This window comes from Temnothorax longispinosus, chromosome 5 (genome assembly GCF_030848805.1).
Source record: "Temnothorax longispinosus isolate EJ_2023e chromosome 5, Tlon_JGU_v1, whole genome shotgun sequence".
NCBI lineage: Eukaryota > Metazoa > Arthropoda > Insecta > Hymenoptera > Formicidae > Temnothorax > Temnothorax longispinosus.
In genome coordinates, this window is record NC_092362.1 from 13,646,299 (window position 1) to 13,661,229 (window position 14,931).

General features: G+C 44.2%; 1 protein-coding gene across 1 annotated transcript; it reads left to right on the forward strand.

Annotated features, from left to right (window-relative positions):
- The first annotated feature begins 1,189 nt into the window (after positions 1 to 1,189).
- On the forward strand, positions 1,190 to 7,095 carry Croc (forkhead box protein crocodile). The gene is made up of 2 exons (XM_071778633.1): positions 1,190 to 3,665; positions 4,214 to 7,095. The coding sequence occupies exons 1-2, from the start codon at positions 2,308 to 2,310 to the stop codon at positions 4,332 to 4,334; spliced, it is 1,479 nt and encodes a 492-aa protein (XP_071634734.1). The 5' UTR covers positions 1,190 to 2,307; the 3' UTR covers positions 4,335 to 7,095.
- Positions 7,096 to 14,931: the final 7,836 nt, after the last annotated feature.

The window sequence follows — 14,931 nt, forward strand, 5'->3', positions numbered from 1 at the left end:
TTAACGCTAAATTATCGTTTCTTTCATTTGTATCATATCAAACTCGTGCAAATGTTATCTCGAGTTGAACAGATTTAACGTTAAATACGAAATATGAATATGGACTGCTATATCCTATAATAACAGCCTTTATAGGTTATTGAAACTGATTTTACGCTAAAGCCAAATTGATCCACGTGTAATGCACGTTATTGTAATAATATTTGCCATTTAAAAAAATCCAAATTTTGGAAATAAACTATATTACGTTATAGAAATAAAAACAAGAAATATTGAGGATAAAAAAATAATATCTTTTTTAATTAGAAGTTAGTAAACTTTGCAACGAGTCTAAAATGACCCATAAACAGCTTTTGAAGGATAAATTTTTAACTCTTTCAATATTCATAAAGCACTTTCGGAACTACGATGAGCTGCATCGTATAACAAGGACATAAAAATACTTCACAATCGATGAATCTCACACGTAACATATCAATGCTATCTTCGAATTTAATCTGATTTCGCCATTGGTGTCTTTTAAGAAAAAAATTTAAAAATTTCGAAATACTTGATGAAATAAGCATCTCCGTTACGCGATGACGTGTATCGCTCGTTTTCCTTGAGTGCCATGAAACCTCAATCGCACGCACGGTCGTCTGAGACCATTATTGTCACTGTCACCCTAAACATTCTGGACACTTTCTCAATTTCTGGCTAAGGCACCGCGCACCGCGCGCATGCAACTATCACTCGCTTCCGCCGTTTCCGCTCTTCCGGGCAAGGTCCACCGAGATCACCACCTTAATCCTCGTGCTCGTTGTCTGTGCTTGGTATCGCGAAAAGTATCCGACGGCCGATGGCCGCGGAAAAATTCCGCATCGCGGCGTACGGCACGGCTGGTCACGGCTCACGGCCGGCGCGGCAGCCCTCCTGAGCCCTTGCGCGAGGTGACGAGGGCGTGACCACGCGAGCGACTACGTCGCGATTATTGGCAGGATCATATTCAGGGCGGTCGTTCGTAAGAGCGTTCGCCGCTCCGAGCGGATTGGTCCTGCGGTGTGGGCGGAATCACGCGCGGCTCCGCTGCCGAACGGCCAATAGTATGGTGCGACGTGTATAGGAAACCTCGTGATTTTTCGAAGACGCACGAACGGCGCAGCCGTCCTCCGGCCGCGCCGAGCACTCCGTTCCGCGCGCGACGCCGAGCTCCCAGTGTGTTTTTACTCGGGGTTGAGTAAACTCCGGCCTGTTGTGTATCATAATACCGTAGCGTGCACACGCGGGTGCTAACGGGGTTAGCGTGCGTCCTCGCGCTAGCGGCCGAGTCGCACTGTTCAACTGAATGCACCTTCGCCTCCTGTCTTCACCGCGGCCTCGCATATCCGTCCGTCTTCCGTGTCTGAGATGAGAAGATGATGAGATTTTTGGGATACGGTCAACAAAATACTATCACGCAGCAGCGGGACGCGTCGCAGACTCCATGAACGACGACGCGGTACGTGTTTTTCGGGATATCTCATGAGCGTGATCGTTCATTAGAGATCTATCGATCTGTCACATTGCGTGGTCCGCGGTGGTACAGTGACGGCGCTCCAAGTGCTCCAAGCGACAGATGAGTGATAGTGCGAACACGCGAGTTTTACCACGGCAACGATTCATGAAAATAACGTTCGATTGAAAAATTAAGGAAGACAATTACATCGCTTCAGAATATTTAATACTTGTCCGATAAGTGATACGAGTGGAATTAATACCGCGCGAAGAGAGGACTTAATGATAACACAGAATAAATGCAGAAAAATATAACTTGGAAAAATAATGGCACACTCTTAGAATAAACTTTTAACGTTCAAGGAACACGTTATTTCTTATTTATATATTTTAATAGATTAACGATTATGATTTTCTATCTATAGTGAATTGAGAAGAAAGACTACAAAAGTGGCTTATAATTCGAAAAAGAAAGAAAATATAACCGCTATCTAAAGATCAGTTCAGAATTTCAAGAGAAAATAATTCGGAGCGAAAAGTGATGGACAATAGAATAGAAAATAAAAGACTGTGTAAAATAAGATTTTAAATACAAGTGTCACTTCCAAATATAACGAGAAAGCGACACTCCCTTTATATAACATCCACGAAGAATAACAATTGTGTGAATCAGACGCTAACAACGGCTTCGAGAAACATGTGTTTTACAGGATCGCCTCTGGAGGAATAGTGACGTTATTGTAGAGAGAACAATTACCCCTTTGCTCCAATCGGAACAAAGTGTTTCGATCGCGATCGTCGTCCGTGGATCGTACCGAGAGCGGGTGCGCGAAGATGCACACGCTCTTCAGCGAGCAGAATGCGTACTATCGGCACGCGGCGACGGTGCCGATGGGCATGGGCGCGCCGTCGTACCCGACGGTGGGCGCTCCCGGGAGTTATTACGAGCAGTATCGGTACGGCGGCTACGCGACGGCTACAGGATACCCAGTGTCGGGTATCGGCCAGCAGCACATTCATCACGCCGGCAAAGATATGGTAAAGCCACCTTACTCGTACATCGCGTTGATTGCGATGGCCATCCAGAACGCGCCCGACAAGAAGATTACCCTGAACGGCATCTATCAGTTCATCATGGACCGGTTCCCGTACTATCGCGAGAACAAGCAGGGCTGGCAGAATTCCATCCGGCACAACCTTAGCCTGAACGAATGCTTCGTAAAAGTGCCACGGGACGATAAAAAACCCGGTAAGGGGAGTTACTGGTCCCTAGATCCGGATAGCTATAACATGTTTGACAATGGTTCTTACCTGAGACGTCGCAGACGTTTCAAGAAGAAGGACGCGCTGAAGGAGAAGGAGGAGGCGCTGAAACGGCAGGGAATCCTACCGGAGAAACGTCAGGAAGACGTCAAGTCCGGCAGCAGTCAGGTTACGTTGCCGCCGCCATCGGACACTCCGACGAAAAAGCTGAGCGCTCTGGAGGCTGCCACCGTCCTGTGTAAGCCCAAGCGAGAACCGGTCAACGATAACCATTGCATGGCGGCGGCGGCGGCTGCAGCCGCGGTGGTTCAAGCTAGCAAATACGGCCTGCACAGCCCGATACAAGAGGACAAGACGACGACGGCGACGGTCGCACCCGGTCAGAGCGTCATCCAAACCGCCCTGGGTCATCAGGTGCATCAGGCGCATCAGGTGCACCAGGAGTCGATCCAAGACGTGTCGATGGCCGGCCTGGATCCGACCAGCTTCAGCGTCGACGCGCTGATGACGACGCGGGAGAACAGCGCGATGATGACGCGCGACAACCAGCACCACTCGCACCATCCGCACGGGCTCCAGCATCCGCACTCGATCATGAGCAGCAGGGAGTCCATGGGCACCGGCAGCAGGGACCTATCGTCCGCAGGCACTACCACGACTACCACGACGGCCGCGGTAGCGGCGATGATGGCCACCACCGGCTACGGGCACACCAGCACCGTTTCCAGGGGCAACGCCTCACCGCCCGGCACCATGTACACGCCGTACTGCGCACCGGCGGCCGCCGGATACGCCATCATGGACCACGAGTACAACACGGCGCGGAATCACGCGAGCAACGCCGTGGGCCACTCGCAGTGGTATCAGGACGCCAGTCCCGATACCGCGATCTATCAGGACACCCAATCCCCGAGCTGTCAGCTTTACAGGTACGAGTACCAGAATGAGTACTAGAACGAGTACCTAAGACCGTTTTCCGTCGGTCGAGAAAACGCTTGACGCTCGTCTCGAAATTCCAATTCGACGATGGAAATCTTGTGCTCGTACGGTCAATAGGCGCAAAATCTATTTCTCTACGAAGAACAAATGACGTGGATTTTTCATAGAATTTTATGATATATAAAATGCCATCTTTAATATAAAATTTTAAATAACATGAGCATCTAGATAACAATGTAAAGTAAAAAGTGTGCCATTCAACACGCAACCCACGAGGATATTATAGTTTTATTTTATCATATTACACAATATTTTGTCATTATATCCTTATGATAACGAAACGTCTACTGTAACGTACAACTATCTTCGAATGGATGACACGTTAATACAGAAAAAAAATAGTCACAGTATTTGCTACCAAGAATAGTGGCGTGTTAGATTATCTTTTTTGAAATTGTTGACAATGTAGACAATAGATAAGATTACAGAAGAGAGTTGAGTCTTCAGACTCAATCAGTCACGGTCTGATCTATCGTAGGTCCAGCCCGCCGACGCCGCTTTCGACAAGCGCGTCCCCGCCGCTATACCACAGATATTACCAAGACTGTAACGCCGTCAACACCAGTGGCAATCTACCGATAACGTTGCAGAAGTACTGAGAATATCGGAATTCAAGGTCCCATCAGCGGAGCCTTGAAGAGCACCACGGCGATCACTATGATCCAGGCTTGATTTACGTGAAGCAAGAGTGGATACCCACGACGGACGAGCTCGCCAAGGAATGGAACTAGACGGGTCGTAACGAGCTCTGGTAAAAATCTAGTTTCCCGTATCGGATCGAACCCTCGTGTCACACAGAATCATCCGTACATAGGCGATTAACTAATGCGACAATTAACGTAATGAATCACGAATGTCTGCCAAGGGCGTCGTTAATCGACGAGCAGCCCTCGCGGGCTAAATTCTAATTTCTGCCGAAATCTCTTTGTGGGGGTATACATCAAACGGACCCACGGTACCGATCTTCTTCATTATTCTGCATTATATGTAATATTTGTAACTGTCTATTAAATTTATATTCGTGAAAAACATTTGTTAAACAGCAGATTTTTTGTAAGCGTTGAAAAATTGAGATGTCCGATTAAATTAGATTCGCAAAGAAAAAGGTTAAAAAATTTCGAAGACTGTAAAACCAGAATAATTAAAATCCATAGATTCCAGCGCGATGTATAATGTATATTAAAATGTGCGTGTATGAGAAAGAAAAAAATTTTTTAAAAGAATATTAGACTCTGAAATACATATGTTTATAAAAGTTAAAGGAGGGGCGTTAGGCAGGACGTAGAAATCAGTGCGCGAAGAAGAAAAAATTCAATTTGTGTCACGAAATTAATCGAGTAACTCTGATGGTTTTAATATATTAAATGAACATTTCGATCTAAGTTAGGATCTTTCTTAGCGAAAAAAGTCAACAAGTGAAGAAAAACAGTTCCAATCCTAATTTTAATCAAATTTAAAACAATTCCGAATCCATAATTTTGATCGGTGACTTTTCTTGTTTTCGTACGCTGAAAGATGATTTGCCATTTTCAACAGCATTGTAAACTCAATAATCACGTGCGAGATGGTTCTCCTTATTTCAGTCAAAAGCTTCGCTTTAATGAATGATACGCGAGTGAACGTCCGGGACGAGGAAATAAATGCGAATTTCAGCGTAATCGCTCCCATCTACGCAAACATCGCGAGACCGGTCGCTGACCTACCTGATTAATTTTTTCTTACTTCGGCCGTCGCCGTTTTCGCGGCCATCTGTGCAAATGCAAACCACCGTATAAATCGCGCGAAAATACCAAGACGTCTCCGCCGACCGTCTGTTTCCGATAGATAAGGACACGTCGGAATCATCGTCTCAGATCGTTCGGCTCGCGATCTTTCGCGTGACTCGCATCACGGCGTCGAATCACGTTATTCCGATATTCCACAAATGCGACCGCGTTTGCACGCGTTTCCGCTCCTTCCGCCAGAATGCCCTTGGAACGGGTTGAAAAAAGTCATTGTTTGCTTTGCGCGGCGCGTTTTGCATCGAGTATTTCCCGATCTCGAAATGTCCGCTTTTTTTGCACGGTGGCCGTGATTATTTCCGAACGAGCGTCCCAGAATTTTCGCATTTAATGCGACGCTATATCGTCGGACGCATGACGAATAAACGAGTCACGCGAGCAGCTTCGGGGAACAAACGGATATATATATATATATATATATATATTGGAATATATTGATAGGTTGTTTTAACGTAAATAGAAACTAACGTTTTAATATTTTAGAATGCAGAGTCCGCGGGAATTCCTCTTATATTAACGTTTAATAGCGACTCACTACTATCTAACAATCACTTCGGCAGTATGCAATGTAACTTCATGTATTTATTTATACTTGCTTTAACGGAAACATACGCTCGCGATTGATTGCAAATTAAGATACCCCGGTAAATTTTAACGCGAACATTTTAATCGACGGAAATCGCGAAAGGTGATAATTATCGCGATTTCAAGCGTCCCGATAGAGGTGCGAAATTAGCATAACAATGTATATAGTACGCGCCGAGAAAAATTAATTGTAATCTCCTAAGTTTTCAATGTCGCGGCGATGAAAATTTATTGTGCGCTTCAGTCGCTTCACCTCCAAAGGAATGTTTGAAGTTGTCACGACGATGGAAGGCGACGAAAAGTATTGTAAAAAGAATAATAGCTTTAGCGATTAGTGAGATATTGTACTTTCTTCGCAAAATTGCATCGCGTCCTTGTGCATTTAATCACGTGATAACCTTCCTCGGTGCCGGAGATTCGTGCGGTATTCGATGAAAGAGAGAATTAAGATAATTATATATGTATATATATGTATATGTATAATATATACAGAAGTATATTTATATATATATATATGTATATAATATACATAGGTATATTTATTGATTTTAAACACGGATCATGTGAATAATAATTAGCGTTAATAATGCTCGAATCTGCGTGTATATTATTACGAAGAATGAAGCAGCATAGATAAAATAAATAGAACAAATCTGTATGTATACATATACAATATCTTGTGTATATATGACGTATATATATATATATAAAACCACATATGTGCATGTATATACTTATACGTGCGGAACATATTGATATTAATATTATTATTAGTACGCTATTACGTATCAGTACGTAAGACACACACCTACGAAATAAACGGAAAAAATCTCGAATGATGTTTCGCCTCTCTTTCACACCCCGCCACGAAATCCATTTTTGCATCACGCGCATCACCATGTTGTTTGCACGGCGTGCACTTATGAAAGTATTATTAGTGAAAATATAACGCGAATGTTTATTACCTGCCGCTCGTGCGACATTTCGTGTTTGGACGCGAAATATGTTTTTACTTATCGGCGAAACTACCGACGGAAATATTGATCACCGCGCTGTGAAAATAAGCTAAGTAGACGTGAAAATAATTCGATGTTTAATTGTTGCATCGCGGCGGCCGACCACCCATCGTTGCAATTTTGCTCGCCCGCGTTTATCGTTTTATATTTATATTTATCATTTAATAATTTGTACTTGTGCACGTTTTGAAAACAAAGGATGTTAAAAGAATAAAGGAAAATTGGTCGCGCGTATCGACGAAATACGCATTGTTATGAATATACCTACGCAAGGCTTACGAATATTAAAAACAGAACAAAATTATTAAAAACTTCAAATGAGACTCAATTCATTCGCGTGATATCCGTAAAGCCGACATTTTTCTTTATTGGATCCCCACGATATTCCCTTCTGCAAGATTTTCCGTTAATATCTTGTTAAAAATAACGTTTCACCTGCATACCGCTATATATTTTCCGACACATAATTCTACATAATTAATTTCTCACATTAATCCCATGTTTACATTCTTCGTGATAAACGAGCAGCCCCAGACATTTCCGCGTAAAATCCGTAGCGAAATTGTTGGCGAGGAAAATGACAGAGCTGAGTTTCGCGGAATCCTCGATAGATTAATGTCGCGTCTCGTAACACGAGAGCGGAAACGTTTATGCCGCACCAGCGGCGTCCAACCAAACCGAATCGGCATTTCGTCTTTTCCGCGCCGCGGGATTTACGGCGATCGCGCGGATCTTACGCGTCGCGCATCCACCTGATCCGTCCGCGTGTTCCCGATCTGTATTGCTCGACGAGAAATATTAATTTTGGTAACGATCCGAGAATCCGTTATCCCGTCAACGGCGAGGGCGCATTGTGGCTGACCGGATATCGAGCACCGAAATACCCTCACGACCGTAATTATACGTTAACATAATGCGATGTAGACATTGGGAACTGAAACGATGATTAGGCGAACAGATCGTGTAAAAGGAACGACCCCAAGAAAAAACACAACATGTTCGACATCCTTTGACCGCGTATCCGTGTTCTCTCAAGTTTCTGCATAAGCCACTTCATAAACCGCATTCATGAAAAAACTGTCGACAGACAATGGAACGAAAATGATTGAAGTGGTCTATCGGAGACCCTGAAAATCCTGATGGAAACTCAAGGGATGGTAAAATATTCCGTAAATAAACATTCTGCAGGTCAAAATTTGGCGGTAGAAAAATTTGGGTTTCGAAACGCGACAATCGCACGAATTTCAAGATATAACTGCAGGAATGTAGGATTTCGCGAACTAGAAGATTCCTGCGACTTAAAAAAGGGTCACTCATAAGACTCATAAGTCATTGCGACTTATAAATAAGACATAAAAAAAGGGTCACTCATAAGACATAAAGCGTAAGTTCGTCGAGACACGCAGAAAGAACTGCTTTGGAGTTTTGGCGAGCCGGGCGAGACGATTTTTAAGTGGGAAGGATCAACGGGAATTGACATAGTCGAGAGGGGATCTGGAATCTGGGATCCCGGCGACGACGGTATGCCAGGCAATATAGGTGCATATACTTTTAGCGAACGGATTTTGCTGGTCCCGCTCGAAACGTTGTTCCAAAATCCGTCTGCTTTGTCCAGGGCACGTGTTTCGGCAGATGGGGCTAAGTCCAGCCCGGGGCAAAAGGCACCACTCCGGTCGAATCGTTTGCAGAATGTAATTTTAAACGAATCCGCGGCTGCTCTCCGCGCAGACCTCACGTTAGCACTCGTTCGACTATATGCAACCTCGTGGGAACTGTTATATCGCGCTAATATAGTTTGCAATTAACGTCGGATTGAATGTTACAGGGGCTCACGGATGCTTTTCTTTCGCTCGCATTCATTTGTGTACGTATTTAATTAAATAATATTATATACACGTATTATTTAATTGAATATGATATAATTTATTACGCTACTTACGTAGTGGCGACATTGTGCGAGCGAGACGTTTGTTTAATTTATAAATAGTATATTAATATTTAATCGCTTTTGTGAGTCACTGTACATTTGCCTTGTAAATTTCACGTGCATAAATTAGTCCCCCTTTGTGTCTCTCGAGACATATATAAAGCATATTTGATCCGTACAATTAATTAATTTGTATCATACACATAATTATACATATAAAACTGTTTATCTCCAATTGTATAGCGATCAACCACGTGATGTAAATAAATATATAAAAAGATGCATATATTTATTACATGTGTACTCGCTATATTTATGCAGCTGGATAAATTAGTGTCGACGAGCGAGAACGAGCGAGAACGAGAGAGAGAAGCGTCTAAAGAGCTATTTGCACTGCGCGTAAACGCCCATGCCATTATTGGCTTTCCAATAATCCAGGCAAACACACAAATTCATCCACCCGCGCTAAGAACCGCGATTCGAGGGTGAGAAAGTCAATGCAGCAGCCCCTCTCGTCCTTTATCTCCACGGCAAACATTTCACGTTATCCATCCGAGGTTGTTCGCGCGATGTTACTTTCCACTCGACAGGGCAAATATTGCGACGTAGGCTGAAATTTAATCTTTAAGTTAATAAATAAATTATTGATTTTTTCTAGATAGGTAAAAGTGATGTTTGGGAAAAAATGGAAAATAAATAATATATATATAAGAGTCAGTAATATACGTTTCGCACTAAAATCCCGAAAAATTATAGAAAGATTAAAAAAAACATGTTGCAGTATTGAAAATATTGTATAGAAAATCGATATAATAGTTGCTGTAACTAGCATTTTCGTTTTTTTCTTTTTTTTTTAGAATTGTCATAAAAAACGAGCAACGAACTGAACGCTAAGCGTCAAAGGATTGAAATACTAAACACATGGTGGCAATGAAAAGGATGCGACTGGTCAGAAAAGCGTTTTTCAGAAAGTTGGAACGTAAAATCCTCTTCCTACACATGTGCACTGTAAACAGACGGAAAAATTGCTTCGAATATTTCGGTGTTATATGACGAGACAGAAATATGAAAACAGCATTCTGGCTACGTATTTTTAAAATTTTTTAGCATTTTGTAACGTATAAATTATGAAATCATCTTTGCATAAAGGCATGCTAAATAATTAATTTTTATTTAGTTAATATCCAGAAAAATATTTATATACAAAGTATAATATTTATAAGCTACAGGTATATACTTTAGTTTATATATTATATAAACTATATAAACTAAAAATAGTATTTTACGAAATCTATCACTATGGCAGCTGTGATTAAGTTATTCATTACGTGCTATTTGCAAAATTTATAAAACAAGATTTTAGAGGCGGCAATTTAACTTGCAGTTTCGGCATTTATTTTTTAATCAGATTTAATAAAAGAAAATCTCTCTCTCTCCAATTCTCTCTCTCTCTCTCTCTCGATAATTATTTTGAGATTGCAAAATCTCTCTCTGCATAGTCTGCGCATGTCATCGCATCCTCTTCTTCCTCGCTTTTTTTTTCTTGCCCTCCGTTACGCGTAACCGTTGTGGCCATATTAGCGGTGCGCGCAATCATCAATTTCGAGCAAGGAAAAGACAAGTAAAAAGAGTTTGGCTCCGGGCTTACTTAAACAAACATTTTGCTCTACGAAACTAACGTAGGGCGGCGTGTGCGTGCGTGTCTTCCCTCTCCTTATGCGCTCGCGTGGAACCGCCGACGTCTTTTTATTTCCTGCTCTTTTTGCGCGGTGCTCCCTTCTTACGCGAGATCGTAAACCGAAGCCCCACTATGTGGGAAAGCCCGTCAGCGATCATACGCGTTCCCTCGATTAGCCTGAAAGAATATCGCGAACGCAGAATGTTATACAGTTAGAAGAGTACGGAGAGTACGGATAGTAGATATAGATCGTGGGATGTGTATAAGAATACATTTTGGAGTAGTATGTGTATAGTCGCTGGCTCATTGTATCAGCTCGTAATTCGGAATTTAACAGATGTGGCCCGTTATATCGTAATTAATTAATACCAGGAGAGTGTAGAGGGAGGATGGCAGCGGATGTTAGAGGAGATAGAGGCGCGGCGAGACGAAGGAGCCCGCATGGCTGTTGGCGGCGGACGAAGGGTGAAGGGCAGTTAGTGGGAGGACGAGAGGCGAAACTGTGCTGCTCCGCCGTCGTCTGCCCGTTTCAGCGGAAGGATCGCAGGTGCACCGTTTCCCAGGGACCCGCGGCGAAACGCGAAACGCGAACTCGCTCGAACTGATGAAAAGAGAGAGAGAGAGAGAGAGAGAGAGGGGGGGGGAGAGAGAGTCATGACCTAACCGCAATACACACGTACCCTCGTGTGTACTATACGTGCAACGGCAATTTCCGTCCTTTTCACTCTGCCTCCCCATCCCTTTCGCAAAAATCAGCGACGAGAGAGAGAAAGAGAGCAATAATTCCGCGGGGAACCGAGATAGGAAAGAAGGGGGAAGGGAGGCAGAGAGAAGGAAAATTGAAGGGTGACAGAGACGAGCCCTGGAGAGCGGCGGGCCAATGGAAATTGGTTCGCGTGTCGGTACACAGGAAAAATCGAACAACCAACGCGCGCGGTCTCTCCAGACGAAAATTGATAGAACCCGCGAGAGCGTCGTGTGTTACACGAAGCAAGGGGAAGGTGGAGAAAAGGAGGGTGAGCTCAGCGTCCAGAGGATGCGTGATAAAGCGAGTGATGAGATAGCATCATCGAGTACCTACCGTCGCGGCGCGCGGCGCCCCGACTCGAAGCTGTATTAAAGATTCAGTGAATTTACTCAAATATCTGCGATTATTTTGCGCGAAGATACCTTATTCTGACTTTGAAATAAGTTTAATATCGATGTGGCTCTCTATAATAACTGTAATACGGACGCAATCGATCAGCACGGGCGGTCGTCGAGTTAACGATTTGTAGCAACCTAATCGAATGGGTCTGGTATATACATGTATGTATTCCAATCTGCTTTTATTGTATTTGTTTAATAGTTGCGCAACCGTTTTGCGAATGCGGTAGGTATATTGTATATTATACTATAATATAAAACCCGACTGTTGGTCTGTCTGTCTGTCCGTCCGCGAACTCCTCTTACATTAATGAACCGAATCTTAAAGAATGATATACGAAGTAGGGGTAGAATTTTTCGGGGATTGCCATAAGTGTATAATTTTTCGTTACCGATTTTTTGGAAACCGGTTCTATGAAATGAAATTTTGATCCAATTTGACATTGCAGCATTATCGCCCACCTCAATCGTCGTTACGATTTATCTGCTACTCGCGATAACACTCCAAATAATATCCGCAACTTGTTATCCAACGACGGGGTTACATCCTTCCTTGTCCTGCTCTTCTCATCCGTGTTGAGTCCTTCCGCAGAGTCGAACGTGCGCGTGGGGAGATAAAACCAACAATTCTGTTTGCCCCAGTAATTTATTTTTCTGTACATTGTCGCGAGCAAGTTCTTCACTCGGTCACATAATCGCGAGTTTCTACCGTACCGTACAGCATATGCGTACGTACGTGCATATGTATGTATGCGCGTGTATATCGTTCGATGTAACGTCGAAACAGCCGGGGAAAAACGTAACGAGATATCTCGCTGACGGGAGAGCTCTGTAGAAATATAATCGAGAGTATGGAAAGAAAAATAGGAAACGCGCGTCGCGATAACGTGTTTTCGTTGAAGAGTTTTTGTCGAACGCGAGACGTCGCCGCGCCACGCGGCGAGAAATATCGAATTAATATTACGAATATATATTCGGACGCGCGAGTCCACGCGACGGGCGGCTGCTTAATCGCGCTTTAATGCGAAATAAAGTAAACATTGGCCGGGGAGCCCGCGCGCTCGAAAATGCAAACGTCATTATGACATTAAACGCTAAATGGGGCGCGCGAGGCGGATCTTGTTTATGGGCCAACTATCGGGACCGTTTTACCCGCTAATTTCGTATTTAATTGACACATCTACCGCGATGAGAGGGTAGACGGCGCCGGATGGTGGTTCGCGTCAGTTCGCGTCCGCCCGAACGTTCATCCCACCGCTATAACGAGGGCGGCATATATGTGCCCGCGGCTATTCCGCGGCACAGGTACAAGTGCGACACGTAATTCGAATTTGAAATAGGCAATTAATTAACCGCGTGCGCGAACGATGATCCTGCCGCGCGACTCGGTTATGCCGAATTATAACACGCTCGTGGATACTTTATATCCAGGTGACATGACAACGCGCCGCTTTATAATATCCGCGTTCACACATTTTCAGATAAAATTCAATTAAATTCCGACGAATCGAACATAATATCAAAATATCATTCAAGTTAGAGCGACGGGAAACTGGATAAATACCGAGAGAGTTGGTATCATGTGAATGTGAGTAGTGTGTCACATAATTATATAGACATTTATAAAAAAAATTGATTTTATTACTCTCGTTATTCGATTACACCAATGAATGTAGTATTAACAACTATTGTAATGTGCGTAATTTAAAGTGTGTATCCATAATTTTTATTTGAGTCAATTTATTTTACGTTCTCATTAATGCATTAAAAAAACAGAGAAGAGTGGGCAGTCATAATTTCTACGAAAGTGGTTATTCGCTTTTAATTCTTCGTTATATAAGCAAACGGCGCAATTAAAATATCATTGGAGCGACGTCGCGTTAACGATCTTTTCTCTCGAACTGCATGGTCGAAATTCTTCCGATCGCAGCAAGTGTCGAGTTTCCCCGACCATAAAATCCGTCTTCGGAACTTGCCTGCGGTAGTCTAATTCAGGGCCTCCGGTCGACACGGTACGCGACAGGGCTCGGGCGGCCCGGCACTCCCGGTAGTCGCGCAGCGACGGAAGCGAGCGGAGAGTGTCGATTACTCGAGGGCCACCCGCAACGAGCGTCGCGCGTCGTCCACGAGGTCGGTCGGGTGTTTACGAAAATTACGGATGATAATGTAAGCATTTTTTCACGCTCTCCGACGCGGGTGGGTGCGGACGGGCCCCGGGCGGGCCGCGTGCACGCGGTGTCCCGCTCCCGCGGGGCTAATTTTAGGGTGCTTCACCCCCCCGGTCGTTGCATGCGCGCGCGTCGACCGACACCGTGGCCGACGCGACGCGTTGTTTACACGTACGTGCGTCCCAGGGAATTCCGACACCCGGGTTCCCCGACGCTGTTAAGCCTTCGGAGCGAGGGAACCCCGCCGCTTCTCAGAACCGACGCGACGCGACGGCCGCGTTACGAGCGCCGGTATCCGCGGAACTGCTCCTCGTTTCTTCGCTCGATGTGTTTCTGGCGTCGTTATTCCTCGATGGATTCCTCGAACTGGCGACCTTTGTCGTCAAAAAACGTATCTAGAAAAGCGATAGGTAATAGATGAGAAATAGAATTCTAATGGAAATTTGAAGCTTTAAAAGCTCTAAATTAAGGCTGCTGCCTCACTGCAGCTACCCCGAATTATATTATCGAGGAAACCGTGTGTGAAGCTCTTACACTATATACGTCGAAATGGAACGTAAGAAACAAGAACGATGCTTTCACATAAAATTCAAGGTTCGTGCTTCTCTCCGATATAATCTGTCAGCAGGGTACGCCGAGATCTGTATAAGCCTGACCGTATTATAAATAATAGCGGAACGAGATTACGCACTGTGGAAATGTTTGCGCAAGAGATATCTTTAAAGGATACAAAATGCATCAGGCTGCAGGCGCTTTCTCGGAACGCTTGTGCGTCACGTAGACGGAGGCGGAGGTGTAACCTATTTTGCCCTGTATCCCGTTAATGGACGGAATACAGGGAGTATTTCCCTCCCGGTTCCGTGCATCAAGCACGCCGGCGCGGCGCGCGGCGTTC

What these genes read in the sequence shown, in the direction of transcription:
- Croc (XM_071778633.1), top strand. Translation starts at nt 2,308, where the DNA reads ATGCACACGCTCTTCAGCGAGCAGAATGCGTACTATCGGCACGCGGCG. An exon ending in CCGAGCTGTCAGCTTTACAG is followed by an intron (nt 3,666 to 4,213) that starts GTACGAGTACCA and finishes GATCTATCGTAG; the next exon opens with GTCCAGCCCGCCGACGCCGC.